At 38.1% G+C, this 19,179-nt stretch overlaps 1 protein-coding gene and 1 non-coding gene across 6 annotated transcripts; one reads left to right on the top strand and one right to left on the bottom strand.

Moving 5' to 3' along the window:
* Window positions 1-292: 292 nt before the first annotated feature.
* DNAJC12 (DnaJ heat shock protein family (Hsp40) member C12) lies at window positions 293-12,596 on the top strand. Of its 5 annotated transcripts, none has more exons than XM_030487090.1 (6): window positions 3,123-3,168; window positions 3,510-3,815; window positions 5,806-5,884; window positions 8,253-8,392; window positions 9,431-9,626; window positions 11,440-12,596. In XM_030487090.1, the coding sequence occupies exons 2-6, from the start codon at window positions 3,738-3,740 to the stop codon at window positions 11,532-11,534; spliced, it is 588 nt and encodes a 195-aa protein (XP_030342950.1). In that variant the 5' UTR covers window positions 3,123-3,168; window positions 3,510-3,737; the 3' UTR covers window positions 11,535-12,596. The 5 variants fall into 5 exon arrangements, with proteins under 5 accessions (XP_030342948.1, XP_030342950.1, XP_030342949.1 ...); XM_030487089.1 differs by having other exon boundaries at window positions 3,147-3,168; window positions 3,507-3,815; XM_030487091.1 differs by having other exon boundaries at window positions 3,152-3,168; window positions 3,539-3,815.
* Window positions 12,597-17,525: 4,929 nt separating this feature from the next.
* TRNAS-UGA lies at window positions 17,526-17,607 on the bottom strand. Its single transcript has one exon. It is a non-coding gene; the product is annotated as a tRNA-Ser (tRNA).
* Window positions 17,608-19,179: the final 1,572 nt, after the last annotated feature.

Raw genomic sequence — 19,179 nt, 5'->3', positions numbered from 1 at the left:
GCTGGGGGTAAAGAGAGCAGTATTTGCAGGATGATAGCTTCTGGCGGCGACATTGGCGTGTCTGCGGACTGCCTGGGAAAGGTTTTGCACCTACAGGTTAAGCTGTTTGGTAGGGATGTTTAAACGTATAGCAATGGTACTTGGACTCCTGAGCTATATGAAGTCGTCTTACGGGAGTGGGGGGCTGAGCAGTCTTCTGAACAACAGCTGTTTTAAGAATGGAGCCTACAGAATTTTTATCTAAACTTCATAGATATAAACTTCATAGATATTAATAAATTAATAATATTTAGTTTAATATTACTGCTTAACATCACAATTTGCAGAACAGTTTCAGTGAATTTAATACAACTGAATCACTAAGTTTACTGGCATGACCAAGATTACAAAGGTAGAATTTCTCCCTTGCAGGCCTTGATAACAACAGCTTTTAAATACCTTACATTTATAAATATTGATACGTGGTTTTTTGGCTTCAAAACGTATTTATAGATAACTCACTTCATAGGTGGTGTATGTATTGGGGGGATTACTCCCCCCCGCCCCCCCCAGTTCTTTCAGGTAATAACAACCCCCAAAAAGATGTACATGCCATTTCTTACACTGTCTCTTTCTCAGAAACAAGCTATGAAGTAACCAGATGTGAATCAGAACATTTTTATTATTCTGTGTGAATTTGTATGCAAGCATTCTTTCTCCTTATTGAGGCATAGGGAAGATTCAGATTTCTTAAAAAGCATGTGGGAGGTAGTTTGTCAGCATACAAAGGAGAGCTGTGACTTAAATAAGCACCAAATAAAAAATTAATGTGAAGACTGCATTCTAAGGAAGAAAATATGTAAGTCATACGGGTGTAGGATCTGAAGCTTTGTGAGAACTGATTCAAGGATCCTAAAGCTGACTCTAATATTGAAAGCATTTATACATCTTAATGTTGTTGTTGCAGTAGTTACCCCTAAATTGGGAAGTCAGTTTGGTAGGGCTTAGGTCCTCTTTTATTTCTGCAACTTGGAGCATGTGTGGGGTCAGAGATGGAGCATGAAATGCAAAATTCAATTTGAGTTGTATTGTGTCTTGAACTTCTTGAAAATGTGTACTCTACCCTCAGGAAGCAAAACAACTAAACCAACCGAAGTCAGTTAAGAAGAATGGGTACTGGAAGATTTGATAAATTTTATGGGAATAAATCCAAATAGAGATTTTCCAGATCTTGCTGGTTTATTTAAAGAGCCATTTATGACTTTCACGAGTTGATGATAAACCTCCAGTTACACTGAACCAGAATTTAGTTTCATTCTTGGCTCTGAACAAGCAAAAATATTGATAATGTGTTAGGAATGAACGGAAATGTTTTGTTCGTGGTTGGGTACACGGAACAAATACGAGATTTCCTCACTTTCAGTACTGTTTTGTACGTTCTGAGCAACACTAACCAAACCATGTGTAGCTACAGGAGCTGTGCCATCTCCTGCACTGTAATTCTCTTTCAAATAAAGTTGTGTGTCCCAAAGGCAGTATTTGTATTTTTTCTGCATATTATGTACTGGTTCTCTTGCTCTACTTTTTTTTTGATGATGCTGTGAGTTGTCCCACTGAAGTTGATAGGAGCAGTAAAAGACGTATTACTCAGTATCAGTGTTTTGTGACCCCCATACACGAGCTTTCAGACTGCGCTGTGGGACCCTTTGTGCCCCAAGCACTGGAAATCCGGGGGGGGGCATGTGTGTGAGGTGAGGGAGCACAAGTATGGTCACTGCTGCAGTTCGGATCAAAGCTCTTGTTTATTTGGTCTGAACAGGCAAGAGTACAGACAGGACCAAGAATTCAGTGAGCAAATTCCCTGTGAACAAGCAGGTTGCAAATCTCAGGGTTTTGTCGTCCAAATTCAGCTCTTGGACCTGCAATTCACGTTGCAGCATGGAAACAGGCCCTGAAAGCTGGAGGGAGAAAGGGTTAAAGAGCCTTCCCTTTCACCTTAGGCAAATATGCAAGAAGTACTTGGACAAGAACAGTATGTCAGGAGTGCAGCTGGGAAGAGGGACAGCTGTTTGTTTTTTATCCTCCCCCAGAGTACAATCTATTTAAATATTTACATGGTCTCTTGCTAAAAGGCTTCCTTTCCTATACTTTTCTGGTTTACTATTAAGTTATGAATGGGGGAGAGGGAGAGATTTGTAATTGGAAATTCCTCCACTTTGAAAAAGTGTATCTATTTTATTTACTGAGAGAAATATGGTAGTAGTGGTTTTTAAACATTTAAATTATTTCAGTGAGGCTTGTGCTTTGCCGTTGAATATCATTTCTTCTTCATGTACTTTATATATTTTAGAATCTTAATAGGCTATCTGAACATACAGTAAAAATAGGAAATTTCAGACAATACAACCTTTAAGAGAAGGCAGTGGAACACTAATATGTAGTTAGTTTCAAATGATTAATAATATAGATAATAACATAAAGCACTTGTAAATGCAGGAATTATATATTCAGTATCTTATAAACAGTTATGAATAGCCAGTAGGTCCTTCATTGATGAACACGTTAGTTCTAGCCTTGGTCACACCCTGTGTGTTTGTTCTGCATAGACTCGCCTACTAGGTCGCGGCATCTAAAATGGTGAAACTATTCAAGGCATCTGTTTGTGTTAGTTTACAGAATCAGCGGTATTTAATGATGTGAAACATCTTGGATTACAAAGCTCTTGCAGGGATGGGAAAAGTACAACCAGAGGTCCTTAGGGTCCAGAGGAAAGACTTCAGCAAGTGGTTAGTATTACATCTAGGAAATGTTGATTTAAAATCAACAGATCATAGGAGACACTATGGTTAAACATGTCTGTAGTGTTTGTTGGACTGAGGCCTTGATCATTACTTATGGGTCAAAATTATTTCACTTCAATGTAAGATGAGTTTTACAAGGAATGTGTTTTGCACACCATACAGACTTTCAAGACACATTTTGAAAGTAATTTAGCATAAGAAAGAGTCTATTTAATTTGATAGTAGTATTTCATGTTGTCTTTTCATAGTCTTAATCTTGTCAGATGTGTAACTGATACACAAGAGCTGTTTGTTTTTGAAGAGTGCTACGCATGTACCCTAGTTAGCCTTTGAAGAGTGAAAACTCACCCTTGAAGTGATTGACAGAACCCTGCAAGGCTTTGGCAAAGTTGGTACAAAAGTTTGCAGCCCTGTAATCATTATTTTGGAAGCAATCCTTACTCTGTTCTATAATTAGATATATAATCCCCTTGTCAAAGACAGTGGCAAAAGTTGAAATTACAAATTAAGCAGAAAATGTATTTTAGCATACGTAGGTTCAGGTGCAGGAAAGCCTGTAAGTATGTGCCTCATTTTAAGTTGCTGTACACGTGATGGTGTGATCTAAATCTCAAATACAGTTAAATTTTAGTTAGTGGCCAGAACTCTCTTCAGTCTGGACAAGACCTGCAGTTGTATGTTGAAGTGACTTTGGCAACTACAAATCCCAGGGAGCATTGCCTTTAGCAGGTTTGTGTAACCGGATTGGCATCCTGCAGGGACCAATGGCAAGCCGAGAATTCAAGAAAATTCATGTGTGTCAGCTGCTGGTATTAAAATTCACCGGAGAGAGCTGCAGACCTGAGTGCAAGCTGCGTGTTTCCCGGGCTACTTGTAAACCCTTGTGTGAGCTTTGTGGTGATATTCTGTTTTACACCCTCTGTGCCTCAGTTGAAAAAGCTGGCTGGACTAGTCCAAATGGATGCAATTCTGAACTGCAGACCGGATGACTTGGAAGATTACTACAACTTGCTAGGATGTGATGAACTGTCTACGGTAAGAGCCTTCCCCACCTCCACTCCCGGCTAATATTTTGAGTGTGCTTATTTATCTACAGGGGAGATTTGGAGTTGTTCATGTCTGCAGACAGGACTACCTGAAATGTATTGTGAACCTTCTTTCTTGTTGCTTTTAGTATCTCCCTTTGTAAAGCTCAATTTCTGATCTGCATGCCGATGTTAATATCCTAGAATAAAGCTCATATTGAAAGTGTCCTATAAAGCTGGATTGTGTTATAAATATAGCTGAAATAATAGTTTATTCATTAGTTTAGTTCAGCATGTGATATGGTTATGAATCATGAGCCAACTGCTTAAATTTGACAACATCCAAATAATATTTTTCTAATACATTTTTGGTTTTAAAAGATGAAAAAAGCTATTTCTATGCAACTAATACAATGAATGTTCATAGGTGTAGGTAATTGATAATGCTACTGAGTTTCTCAGGTTATGTACATATTTTTAAATTTTTAAAAAACTTCATTGGTTGGGGAAAACAATCATACCTTTTTCATTCATGGTATTAATAATTAATAAACGCTAATTTCAGTCACATTAAAATACTAGTTTTACTAGTTTGTTTTGGTAGCAGATACATACTTCATAATGAGATCTAGCTAAGCAATTGTTGAACATTTTGTTGCTAAAACAAGTGGGGGTTTTTTTCTCGAAGGTGCCCATAAAACCTTTTTGAGTCTAAGATAGTGGTATATATTTTTTAATCTGGTTGTTATATTAACTGAAATCTGTGTTTCAATTTTGGAATTTTGGAAAAGGAGTTTTGATTAATGAAGGATGTATTCAGTGTGGGTAAAAGCTGTATTTTGCTCAGAAAGTTTAATCTGATGCTCTCATTTTTCATAGTGGTCAAGTGCTGCTAAAATACCTCTGTCATTTCTGTCACCAGAAGCATACTAATAAGCATCTTTGATCTGTTACGGAAGGCAATTTAAAGCTTTTCCTGAGATAACTCCTAAAAAGTCGTCCCAGCAGAGGGCGGCGTAGAAGTTTCAGTGCAGACTTGTTCGCAGATGCTATTTCTTTATTTTCTACCTCGCACTAATTCCTTAAGGGCTTAGCAATTAATGAGTAGTTCAAGTACATGTGATAATTATTTTTCAAATTGCTTAAAATTAAATTAAAAAGATGGAATAAAAGCTAATGGCTCCTGAAAAATAATGTTAAGTATTATTTGTTACGAGAAGCAGCAGATGTTACCAAATTATTTGTGACATGGGAGTAGGAACTCAGATCATGAGTTGACTGAATACCATGATTGCCTTCCCTCAGGATGGTGCACACTACTTGTAACATTTAACAGAAATTTGAAGCATTACAGGTGTTTTGCAGTCACATTACTTTGCATACGCAGTCAAGTATTTGTAGCAGCACAGGCTTCTTTACAGCACATTCCCAGCTGAGTACTTTCATCTGAGCTGTTGAATATTCTGGTCTTGATCTGACCTGGTTAAATTTAAGCACAAATAGTCTCAATTTCAAAAGATTTTCCCTGTGTTCAAGTAAACATCCATGTTCATCCTTGGCTTCTTGTAGAATTGAGCTCAGGAACACCTAGTTCATCTTCTGACTTGAGAGGAACAGGGGAGATGTAAGCTACATCCTTCTTCCATTAACAGTGTTATTCATATATAGTGGGTATTAGATACCTTTCTTGGTAAAACATCTCACTGAATCTTTTATATAAATTTCATCTATTTTGTATCAACTTTTATTTCTACTGGTTTTTGTTTTGTTGTTTTTTTTTTTAACTGAAGTCATCCACACTACACCTCTGCTATTGCACATATTTTAAGTTCCCCTTTATATAACTAAGTTTTTTGCGTGTACTAAAGCTTGTAAAAATTAATAGGAAAGAATTTTTCAGCATTCTTTGTTGTTTCTCCCAAGCCCTTTCAAAAGGCAAATTTGAAAATAGTTTCTGTGTGTATGTATTTACTCACTTTAAGTCTCAACATTCTGTTTAGGTTGAACAAATTCTTGCAGAATTTAAGATTAAAGCCCTTGAATGTCACCCTGACAAACATCCTGGAAACCCCAAAGCAGGTGTGTATTCTTCCCCCTTAAAAACAATCTGTTTTCTGTTTTCTTATTGTAAGATGACTAAGATGTTAAAATCAGCCTTAGAACTTTATTAAGTATTATTTTTCCCCCAATATAATTTATCAGGTGTATTGAGCATATTGTTTTTAAATAGCAAGCTTTAATATTCATTTCTAACACTTGCAGACTCCTAGACACTAGAGCAGGAAGACACTTTTTGGATTTATTTTTTTTCCCCTAGGACCTTAAAATTTTTTCCTTTCTATAGTAGAACATCTTTTAATCCAGAAATTATTTATGGAATGTGTCCTTTCCCAGTCCTATGAAGTTGGCTTGCTTCCATGCTCAGTGGCATTCAAGTGCCATACTTGCGTCAACTAGTTAATTTGCTTCCATGAACAAGCCATAAGGAACATATTAAATGTACTTTAGTTTCTTTTAATGTAATTTAATGACTGGAAATAAAGAGAAACCAGCACCAGATGAGTAGCCATCTGTTTGCAGAACAGCAGCTAACATTTGTGTTTATGAAAGCGTGCAGTTCATCACACGTGTGACAGCTAAGCAGCACCTGAGTTATTTGGAGGCAATCTTACTGATTCATAACCACAAGATAGCTCTAATCAGTGCTCACCAATACCCGAGTAGTTTATATTCTTATAGTGAAGGTTGTTCTGGTCATATTTATGATCCCCACCAAAAATTTGTTGTAGAATAATTAAATATACTTCTCATTTTGATTAATGCATAAAAGTTTTCCTTTGGATTCTTCCTATTAGTTTAACTATAAGCTGAACAACATACACATAAACTGAACATCATAGCTTACTTACTTGTCTGAGTTTGACTTCATTCACACTCTCCTCTGAAGCAGCAGAGCTGGGAATATAGTAGATACTAATTGAGACTTGTGCTCCACTGCCTTAAGCAGAGCTCTCGGCAGGGCTTGGCTTTCCTTATTGATGTGCTGTCCTAGCCTAGAATCAGAGAGCTGATGGGGTGGGGAGGTTAAAGGGTAAAATAGGTGGGGGGTTTAATTTTCAGACTCACTTACAAGGAAACCCTGAGATTTGGTGTTTGAGAGGCTATTTACCACCTATTAACAGTAACCTGGTAAGTAATCATTTATTATAAATGATTGCACCAGTACTAAGGAAACCAATGGAATCAACTTGGTTGGCTGGAAATTCTGGCTATTGCAGGAGGGAAACGAGAGACTATTCCAGTGCCTGGTCCTGTTTTGTTTGCACCACCCCACCATCCATGTGGTTCACACCATCACCACCCCCAATTAATTGAAGTGAAGTAACTCAAAGAAGGAGGCCAAGCGACAAATGTTAGAGCAGCCTTGTTTGACAAGAAGAAAAATTTTATGCTCCATTTACCTGAACATGCTGTATTTACTTGAAATAACTTTTTACAGTAGTAGTGAAAGTTTACTTTTTATTTTGTATTTCGTCATCTTAAAGTTCAGTAAAGAGTAATTAAAACAGACCTTTTATTTGTTGAAAAGTAACACTAGAAAAAGGAAACCTAATAGAACTGCCCCCTCAACCTGTTGTTTGATTTATAGTTATCAATTTTGATTAGTGTTTGGGCTTAGTGTATTTCAAAAGAAATCTCTCTAATTTGTAAACTGGAATAAATGAATAGTAATAATAGATCACTGTAACACAGGTGACTCATAGATTAAATCTTTATAGCCCTTCTACAAATAGTAACATGCAGCTGCATCCTTAGTAACCATTTAATGAAAAATTACCCTATAGGGAAAAAAAAAGCTCTCATTCATGCAGCCTGGTATTAAAGACATTTTAGTATGTGTAGAAAACATATCTAATAAAATGCACAAGTTACTTAAATTATATTTAGATTCCTCTTCTTGTTTGTCGATTTTTGCTTGTGTGTTGTGTCCCATCACATCCCCTTCCCCTCGCTTATGTTTTCTTGGTGGTGTGCTTTGCTCTAACTTCCTTGCTGCTGTCGATGTAAGCATGTTCCTTCTAGGCATTCTGACTAGTTTAATTTTCCTTTTAAAGGAAGTCTGCAGGGGGCGACTTGTGCCTTTTGCCTGCTGTAAATTTCTCTGAACTTTAAATTTAGGAGATTTTGAAGCTGGTAGACAAATGAGCATTTTAGTCCTCATTTGAAAAGGGTATCAGTTGTCCTCCAAAGGTGCTATGATCCTTAAGTCAGCTAAACTGTGCAAAGCTGTGAGCAGAACAACCATATACATATCTTTATGATTTAGTTCTCCTACCTCTTTTACTCTGCTTGCTCTAAGCCTTTGTTGGCAGCTCCCCTTTCACATCTGAATTAATTTATTTGAAAAGAAATACTGGCATCAGTATCATTTTGGGTTTTGTTCTAGTGGAGAATTTCCAGAAGCTGCAGCAAGCTAAGGAGATTCTTACTAATGAAGAGAGTCGAGCGCATTACGATTACTGGCGGCGAAGCAAAATTACCATTCCGTTCCAGCAATGGGAGGCCTTGAGCAATTCTGTGAAAACGGTTGGTGGTGTCTTAAGTTTGGGCCTTCAGGAGCAGGGGGAGACAGGGCTGGTCCAGAGAAAATGTGGGAGTGAGTGGGGGGATGAGTTACAACACTTCAGGGTTAAGCAGTTTAAGGGTTGCTTTCAAACACTTCACCACACTTTGCTTTTGTAGATTAAATCTAGGACCTTTGTATAACATATTCTCCTTTTGGTATGTTGCTTATCAGATAGGTTTTCATGCTATCTGATGAAATAAAGAGCTCACTGAAAAATCTAGGTTCCTTGGAACCCTGGGCTTCACACAGGTGTTTGGAGGGGCCCTGCTAGGCTAGTGGGGTGATTTGTGACAGAGACAGGTGTTCTGAGGGTTGTTTTGCTTCCTAATTCTGTTAGTGAATTAATTCGGTAGCATGTTCCTAGTAGATCCTAATTCTATAATGTTTGATTTTTCTTTTTTTCCTGATGGTGAATCATAGTTACAAGTCTGTGTAGTCATATTTTAGGGCAGGTGAATAAATAGTTCCATTGCCAGTTCTGCCCACCTCAGTTCTGCTTATGAGAGAAGCTTGAGAGCCTCTTCAACTAAAGCATTATGCCTAAGTTTAAATGTTTGCTGGAAGTATCCTATCAAGCTTGGTTCAGTTCCAAGCGGAAGTAATTTCACAGACTTCAATAGTGAATCTTTCCAAATCATCTTGTTTTCAAAAGGCACCTTAAAGTCAATGACAGCTTGAAAATGGACATTTCCTAAGTCACTCAAGCTCTCTTTAAAAAGTGTCTGAAGACAGGAGAGAAGAAACTGGTCAAAAGACCTTCAGAATTATTTGGTGCACTTGTACTTTGTTCTTCATCCCCTGACATAAACTATCCTCTCAAATGCTATTTATGTAATTAGCCATGCTTTCCCCTATCCTATTGACCTGCAAGCTTCTCTGTAATACGTGCTTTGTTTAACCATTTATTACAACAATATAAAAAAGAAAAGAGAAGTTCACTAAAAATCTTTTAAAGCATAGTAGTTCGTTCTTTATTTGTAATTTTTGCATTTCTTTAGTCAATGCATTGGGCTGTTCAAAATAAGAAGGACCAAATGCTGGAAGCTCCTGACTTGAATAATAGCAACAACATAGCTAGTGAGATTTGGACACAAAAGACTGAAAACGATGGATTGTCAGATGGGAACGGGGAGCAAGATGATGTTGCAATTCCTGATGGGAAACCAGAGTCTTCAAAGAATCCAGACTCCCCAAGTAAGTGAAACCAGAAGTTACAGAAAATTGCATTAGCCAGGAATTGGCCTGGAAAGCAGGCTTTGTCATGAGAAATTCTTCTCCAGAATAATATGTTTAACTGGTAGCTTTTTAAATGTGGGTTTGGATTGGGATTTTGTTTTGGGTTTTATGTTGTTTATTGTTTATTTAACTTTGAAGCTTTCAGACCTTTCTTCTTCCCTACCCCATGTTTGTTTGTTTGCTTGCTAGTAAACTCCAAAACTGGAGAAGAAAAAAATTCTTCTTAAACCAAAATGTAAAGTTCAGTTTTGCTGCTATATAAAAATAAAAAGAAAAATGGGGGTGGGGCCCAATTATTTTCAGTGATTTTATTTAAAATAACTTTAAAAACTGTTAAATAAAATATTTAGGTATTTACTTCTTTTTATGCATCATTCAGTATTTCTGCACAGTTTGCATCTGATGAGTTAATAAGGACTAAAAATTGAAACTTGGAGGTTTCTTTCGTATTTGAATGGTTTGTTTTTAAATAGTGCATGCACCAGAATAAATGTGTATTTCAAAAGCTGTCATTTGACCAGTTAGTATTTCCTGCCTGCTGCTTAGGTTTGTATGCTTGAATCAAAGTTTACTTACCACAGTGGCCACCATCTGTTCTGCTTGATTCTTCAGGGGCTTTGTAATCTTAGGCTTATGTTATCAGAGAACTATTATTAAACAAAGTCCTGTCATTTCTTCCCAGCTGATCAAACAGGAAATTATGTTGAACTATGAGGATAGCAAAACCTAATTGAATCCCAAACATTTGTGGAATGCAGAAAATAGATAAGAAAATTGTACAAATGTATGTGAGGCACAACTGAAAATTTTATATTTAAAAAATATGCTTTATAACATTATACTATTGGCTATTTTTTGGTAATTAAATTGTCACCGTATCTTTTGTAGAACAATAACGTTTCAAAGTAAAGAAACCATTATCTTGTTCCTTGTAATGGTGAACTTTAGTTGCAGACATCTTCTTTCTCATGTTTTTTAAATTTTAATTTAATTTCCAGAGATCTGAATGGTAAAAATATCAAACCCATCAAATGCCTACTTAATTTATGCAGTAGGCGTATATTTATATTAATAAATGTTAAAATATATTTGACAGGGCCCGTATGCACTTCAGTGTTCATACTTGTTGCTAGGACATTGATAATGGTTTTATCTTGGTCTGGGAAAATTTATTATATAGGATTCCACTTTTAAACTGCGATATTTTCAGTTCCTATCTGCTTGTTTGTAAGAATTATGGACTACAAGTCCATGTAGCTATTTCAGCCTGAGTAAGAGATTTTAACACAAAGTTTGGTAATAGCTTTCAGCTTCCTGATATAGAAGGATCACATTTTAGCATTGACAGGCCATAGATCATAAAAACTTTGCACAGAATCTGAAAAACTCCTTTACTCCCTTTTGTCTGGAAAGAGCCATCTGTGGCTTTCTTCCTCACTGCTACCTTTCATGTACTTGGAGATTCAACACGTCACTCTCTATCCCTTCAATTTGTTCAGTTTTTCTTTGTAAGTCCTCTTTTTCTGGGTAGCCATTATTTTTGATGTTCTCCTTTAGACTCTTTCCAGCTGATACATATCTTGAAGATTGGTGTTTGCTTGAGTTCTTGTTCAAATGGTGCCAGGAATACAGAGGTAGTCCCTGCTAGTCAAGAGCCCTGGAAGTAACCATTCTTTTACTTTTTTATTGGGAAGATTATAGAGTATTACTTCAGACAGCTTAGTTTTAAAATGTTTATAATAATGTACTTGTCTTTCTCTTTTTATCTCAGGATTTTCAGAGGCAAATTACTGGCACTTGCATTTCCGCTGGTCAGGGGATGCTCCATCAGAGCTTCTGAGGAAATTCAGAAACTATGAGATCTAAAAGTACGCGTGAGATCATCTGTTCAACAATTCAGTATTTTTTTTGTCAGCAGTTGTAAGTGATTTGTATTTTGTATTCATGCATTGTGATGTGAACATTGTTTGAATAAATGTCTTAATACGGGTTTGCTCACACACATGAAATGAGCATTACAGGTGGAGGTCTTTTTGTTTAATGAGCAAACTTTAATAAGCAAAGACCTTTTCAGTATTAACATCAAGTAATTTTGTGAAGTTATCTAACATCCTATATATTGTTTCTTGTACTCTTAAATATTGTGTAGTGAATAACATTTTTCTTAATACTGTGATGTTATAAAGAACATACTCTCGGTAGAATCAAAAGTCAATGTTAGACTCCCGCAAATCATCCTATTCAGTAATTATCTTCCAAAAGCCATATGACAATGAGCTTTAAACAAAACTGTGCTTATTTCTAAACTATGTACTCTGGTTCACTTCTCCATTGCATTGTTCTTCCTGTAGTGATTTATAATGCACACATGCTCAATACTATTACAAACTTCATTTGTTGGAGAGTTGTGATCTTATGATATGAATTAAATAAGAAGGTTCTTAGTATCCAAGAAGGTCACTGTGATAGATCAAGCACTCCTAGAAATCCCTTAACTTCCTATCTTAACAAGTATAGGTTTTGCACCAGCTGTGTATTGCGGAAGGCAGTTTCTGAACTTCACTGCTCTGGTTAGCAACTTTCTTCTGAAGATTTATTGGTGAACAACTAATACCCCTGGTGTGTGTGCCAGCATTGGCCTGCCTGAACCTAGAGACCATTTCTCACACTGTGGCTTAATAGTAATTTCCCTCCTGGCTCTGGCCAGGTAGACAAGGTCTTATCAAGGTTTTTGTATGGCAAAGAATGAAGAATCAGGCCAGTCAGCATTAATGTGTTTTCCATATTTTGGACAACTTTTCATATTCTACATTGTGTTTGTTTATTTTCTTCTTTGTAAACCCAGATAATATGTCAGGTATTGACACTGTGGTTTTGTGCAGGCAAGTAATTCCATCAGCAACAAATAAAAATGCATGCGTACAGAAATGGGTTGGTTGGTTGTTCTGTTTTTTTTTTAATTAAAATCCTCTGCCCACTGTGGGGATCTCCTTTGAATTTCTTATTTATACCCCTAGTGGGTAAAAGCTTAAGGGAGTCCAGCTAAGAATCTTCAGCATCTCTATGGAAAGTCTCATCTGAAAATTCCTGTCTTCTCCCAGCATGGAAACAGTATTATGATGTCTGTCTCTCCCTGCCCTGGAGTGATATGTTTGGGTCTACTGTGCGAGGGTGTGATGTGCGAGGTGACCTCCTGAGCTTCTCCTGTTTGGTGGCTATTTGCTATTAATTGTAATACAAGTGCCGCAAATGGAATCCTGATAATATGTGTAACATTAACCTTCTTAGAATATTTGTTCTGGTGCCAGTTTTCTTTACAGATGTAAACGTACCAGTGTTAATGCTGGTTGTGTTTGTACCAGTTCAAGGTACTAGTGTTCTGCTGATAAGACTACATCAATCCTAGATCTGATGGCATCAGTAGCAATAGCTATTTTTACAGCACATCATCCTGCTTATCCAGAATCTTTGATTTCATCCTACATGTTCTTCCCTTGCATATTTTCAGCTGAAAATGTTGTAGAGATTAGATTAATAATACTCTCTAATATCTGCTAAATATAATTACAAATTTTCTTCTAGTGCATATACGACTTTATATAAAGGTATTTTACTCAAGAAAGACTTTCAATCCATTTCATAGGGAGGGACTGTAAGGAATGTCAAACAGTAGTAACTCTAATTCATGTGAAGGATACAAAGTAATAGGGTAGAATTTTTCTCTAACAAAAAGATGGAAATGCAACTGGCTGGATCTCTTTGAATCAGATGGCAGCTCAGATTCTCCTCTCTCAATTTCACTTGCTCATAATGGTAAAAGGGGGTAGTTGGATGGATGATTTAGCGCCTAACCAGCTGGTTTCCCGTGAGAAGTGAGTATACAATAGACCTTTAAACAGCAAACTAATTTTTTATGTCATTAAAACCGATGTCATTATTAGCCAATTACAACTTGAAATGGTCCAATTTTCTGTATTTCTCAAATAGAGTTGAATTAACCTATTCCTAGCAGAGCAAACCCAGAGGCATGGAAAGCAAGAGGAAGCTGTGCAGCCTGTTTTGCTTTTGGGACAGCATTGGTGAGACCTGACCTGTTGGCCAGTAAGAACAGTTAACTGGAATAAGTGGGCAGCCCAGTTCTCTCTCATGTTAGAAAGGAAAGAAAGAAGCTGACAAATCAGTCTGTTAGATGATTCAGGGTCTACCTCCTGAGTGTGAACTGTGTTGTTTTTTTTTTTTTTTTTAATTATTTTATTTTTTTTTAAACACATAGTATTTTTAGAAGATCTTTGCAAGTAGCATAAAAAGATCCAGCAAATGCCCCGTTATCCACTATAATGTCGTGCCTTGGCCTCTGCATTGGTAAGCACATAACATGCTTAATATGCTTAAATATTAATTGAAATGGGTTGTAAGGCGGATCTCTAAGGCTCTGTGAAGATGTGATTAAGAGGCAAGAGTTGGGTACACGCAGCTTTTCAGTGGTGCAAGAGTTGGGTACACACAGCTTTTCAGTGGCAACAGAAAATTTACCTTTCTTTGCAAAATGGAGACAGCTGCAAAAGGACAGTTGTGGGGTGGGGAAAACAACAAAGCAGATGCTATGTATTAGAAGTATCTGAAGTTGGAGGAAGAGGGCAGCTACCTGTAAGGAATGGTAAGGTCCCATTTTCTTCTTTAGCAGTTCCTCTGAGTTGTTCAGGTAGGTAGCAAAGGGTCCTGAACCTTCCTGGTACCTGAGGAGCCTGACTTGGAGTGTGCTTCCACTACACAGTGACTGAGCATTAACATGCTTGAGTGCTTTGTTAGCTGTAGCTCTAAATGACTTGGCATAGCTCGGTATGAAAATAAGCAGACCTGTGAAGTGAGCCTAGTTCCTCTGGAGTCTAGTCAAAAGTATGGATTAAACTTGGCTGTAACTGGACTTGTGAGGGCTGATGATACTTCAGCTGGAAGTTATGGGTTAGCAGATGGGGGTACAGGTGGATGATGATAATAATATACAGAGAATAGGGTGTGTTGTTTAATACTGTGTTTCTACATCTCTGAAACTGTATCAATCAGTTTTGTAATATAAAAAAATAAGCAACTATTTAGCAAACTGTTTACTGTTTACTGTGCCAGCTGTACAATGAAACTGAACAGCTCGAGGTGAGGGGGTGTTCTTGAATTGTATAAAATCAATATATTTTTAATTACTGCTGTCTTTTCTGTTCTGGTGCAAATGCTGAAAATATAGAATATTCTAGTTCTACACAAGCTTTTTGTTTTGCCAGTATTTGCCAAGTTGTTTTGCCAACGTTCCCCAAGTGGCAATGTAAGAGTTTGAAGTTTTGATGATGAATGCAGATAGTATATGACTTAAAATTTCAGGCTGAATAATGCTTAATGATAGGTAAGGTCATTTCCTGAATGCTTGTCTTCCTCTTTGAAGGGTTTGGGGGGGTAGAGGGAGAAAAAGGCAGTATATATGTTCTGTAATAGAAGCAAGTATCCTGATGATTAAAACAGATAGTGGGTAGCTTTAATTTCCTGAGTATGAACATTGCTATCTTACAGTTTCATATCCTGAAATGAGAGACAGGACTGCTGGGAAGGTAAGCAGTGAAGCTGGTGTAAGGCTGATAAAATTACATAGCAAAAGATAAAGCAATTCGGTAAGTCAGCCTCTGTCATTGTCAGATGAGGTGATATTTATCAGTTAGTTTATGCTGCGTATTTTTATTGCAGCCCAGTGTACATGCTCATCCTGCTGTTATAAGAGGTGCCAAGCCTCCCCCGTAATGGTAGACACTGCATATGTTTGTTCTTTCACCTTCATTATATTAGTCTCTTCTTCCGCCCATGTTAATGAAGATGAGGCTCTTCATGTACTCTTTTTGTCCCAGCTTTGAAAGGCTTGTGTCTGAGTCATTACGATAGTGCATAATACAGACTGGGAACTTTTACACATTTTATGTCTCTGATGGATATTCTAACCTGTCACAGGTGGTGGATTCTGGAGAAAACAAATTTTCTTTCCTCTTGATTCCATCCTCACAATGGTTTGCTCTTGCTCTCTTCTTCTGGTGGGGCACTAAGGGAGAGGGATTACTTCTAGAAGGTGAAATTTGCTGCAATGTTTGGAAGGTTTCCATTCTTGATATGCTTTGGACAAAATGATTTGCTTATTGCTTTGTCAAAACTGCTTCTCGAAAAATATCAAAGGACTCTTGGCACCAAAGGGAAACAGCTTTCCTAAGGAGATGCAGATTGACTCTCAGGCATTAATCCTTACAGAAACTACATTTACTTTGCCAGGATTGTCAGAGCTGGTCCTTCACTGGCAGTTAATTTCTATGGAGCCCCCAAGAGGAGGACTGTCAGCTCCTCCTCTTTCTCATAAGCAACTTTGTGTGAATAATATTGACGGGATGGGGTAGGCAGGAGGATGAGCAGAAAGTTCCAGATCATTGGGCCTGGGTGCTTTTGGCGCTTTCTGCTACTTGTGGGCCTCGCTTTCAAAGGATCTGAGTTTTCCCAGGATTCCCATGTCCATCCTTGGCCTGCCACTGCCAAAGGACTAGGCTGCTTGCTTCAGTGTGAATAGCTGCTGATGAAAAGAAACTTGACATCTTGAGCATCTCTTTGCTTAGCTATCTGGAGGCACCTTGATCCCTAACAGTACTGTGCAGTGGGCCAGGTTTGGGGAGGAAAATTGTACCAAGTGGCAGAGATATGGTACATGTTGGTACATATGGGCTCAACATGGGTTAAGCCCATATGTACCTTTTGGGGTCTGTACTCCAGCACCAGCATCATTACTGCCTTGCTCTTTCTCAGTGTTATACCTGAGGTTTAAAAAGGGAAGCAGATCAGGACAGTACTACTTTAACTCTTTGTCATAAAATGGAGATGAAAAGTGATAGGTGTCAAGAGGAGAGCACTGAACCCCAAACACTAGTGCTGCTGATGCATATGTAGCTTTAGTTGGCTGTTTAGCAGTCCTTACCTTCTTCTGTAATTACAAAGAATTATTGCAATTAAAACCATATGGTTTTTCCCCTTTAGTGCCTTAATGGAAACATTTTAATAAATCTTGCTGAAGGGTGAGGGTGGAAAATAACTTTCTTGCGGGTTTTTTTTTTTTTTGGTTGGTTTTGGTTTTTTTTTTTTTTCGGCTGCTCTTTTATTTCTCAACTGCAAATTTTAAGGAAAATTAGTTTCAAGGAGAAAAGGTTCATCAAATGCAAATACTTCCTTAGAGGAGATTTTTGTTGCTTTTCTGACAGCCTGGTTTTCAACATAAAATTTAAAATAACTACGTCTTTTGGCGTCAGTCATTTGACATTTCCATCCCCATAAAGCTCCAGTAAAGGACATTTTGTAGTTGCAAACTTCCTAATAAATATTTATTAGGTTGGTGCTTTGTCTTCAGATCTATTAAAGCAATGAAACATGTCTTTTGGAAATAAAACAGAGTGGTAAGTAAAAAAACCTGGCAACTTCTTCAGTGACACAGTGAAAATGAAGGACTTAGTGCAAAGCTTGCCCACAGTGTTTAGTATTTTGATTCTTTTAATTCTGTCTTTCTATTAATTTGGAACGTTACCTAAAACTGCATTACACTGTTTCTCTCATCTGTTCCAGATTAGAGGGGTGGGTGGGACCTATTGCTGCTCTGGTACTACTTTTATTCCTTTACAAAAGGAGGGGAGGAGTGCATAGGTGTAGCCTACCGAGTTGCAATCGGATAAATACTAGATATTCCTTCTTCTTAGTGCAGAAGCACGCGTAACAGCGAGAGAAGGCATGACGAATAAAACCTTAACGTTACGCGCAATAGCGGAACACAAAAAAAACTAACCCCCACGGGGCCGCAGCGAGCAGGGTTCGAACCTGCGCGGGGAGACCCCATTGGATTTCAAGTCCAACGCCTTAACCACTCGGCCATCGCTGCTGCTGGTAGCAGCTTTCCCGGGCAGAAATCCTTACCCAGCGTTCCGGCGGCACAAGTTCCGCCTCCAGCCGTGCAAGGAGCCAATGCGCGCCGGCGCGTTCCACTGCTGCCCGCCCGCCGTAATGGCCGCCTCGCAGTAAGGGTGGTGTTGCCGAGCGCGGCCGACCGGCGCACCTCAGCCTTTCCCGGCTGGAGGGTACCGCGGCACTGGGTGCCGGTGGATTTCTTTTGAGAGTAATGTTTATGCGTGGGGAAGCAGACGTGTTAGCGACCGTCGTCACCTTTTAAAATTTCCTCTCTCCCCAGTTAAAAGAATTCCGTTCTGCTCAGTAACATGAGGCTTTAGCCAGCTGAAATTAGCGCCGCCTTTCATACAATGATTTTTCGCTGCTATAAACATCCGTTCTCGCTGTTGAGAAGACAGCTGGTGCAGGTCGCTGTACTCTTTCTAGAGTAGGTAATAACTTGAATAAATTTCCCATGCAGCTATTCAGCTCAGGAAAAAGAAATATCACTTTATATACTTCTGGGGTTTTCAACCTGAAACATAAAGGCTCTGTCCGCTCCCGCAAATTAATTGTGCCTGGTTGCAGGCATGCTTGGATTTGCTAGTTCACATGCAACCAGTATGTGCTACAAAATAGAGTAACTATCAGGCATTGCATTCATTTTTACAGTGGTGGTACTGTAAATACCTTTCCTGCTTTTACTATTTCTGTTTCTCAACTATTACAAGAATTCTCTTATAACTTTCATATGTAATTTCATTCACTGTATTTTTCTTTTTTACCCTAGCGATAGTTAATTGTGTCAGGAGTAGTATAACGGAAATTAAGTCTTACTTGACTTTATATATATGCTGCAATGGATACAAATAATTTCCCTTTTCATCCCTTCAGTTTGCTGGATATGTTTACGCTAGGGATTTTACCCTATTTTCCCTCCTATAGTCACAGCTTTTGTTAACACTTTTTTATTTTTAAAAAATAGGTGGAGTGATGTTGATGATTGTGCTTTTCCCACCCCTCCACCTTGTGGGGTTTCTTGTTTTGTTTTTTGGTGGTTTGGGGTTTTTTTTCCCTTTGTATGGGTTATTGATTAAGAAGTACTCTTTAATAATTCCTTAACTTTCCTCAGCACTAGAAGTATTGCTGGATTAATAAATATCTCAAAATAGGCTTATAAAATCAATCTTCTAGGACTTTTTTCTCCAACCTAACCTGGGAGGACAGACAGACATAGAAAGCACAAAGTGTTTCTACAATTTTAAAAGACCTCAGCCCTGCAACAACAAGAGGGATGTGGACCTGCTCGAGCAAGTCCAGAGGAGGGCCACGAAGATGATCAGAGGGCTGGAGCACCTCTCCTGTGAAGATAGGCTGAGAGAGTTGGGGTTGTTCAGCCTGGAGAAGAGAAGGCTTTGGAGAGACCGTAGAGCAGCTTCCAGTGCGTAAAGGTGCTGACAAGAAAGCTGGAGAGGGACTTTGTAAAAAGGCATGTGTGATAGGACAAGGGAGAATGGTTGTAAACTGAAAGAGGGTAGATTTATATTACATATCAAGAAGAAATTAT

Source organism: Strigops habroptila, chromosome 5 (assembly GCF_004027225.2).
Source record: "Strigops habroptila isolate Jane chromosome 5, bStrHab1.2.pri, whole genome shotgun sequence".
Lineage (NCBI taxonomy): Eukaryota > Metazoa > Chordata > Aves > Psittaciformes > Psittacidae > Strigops > Strigops habroptila.
Note: the sequence above shows the minus strand (reverse complement) of the source record. Positions and strands in the feature narration are given on the sequence as shown.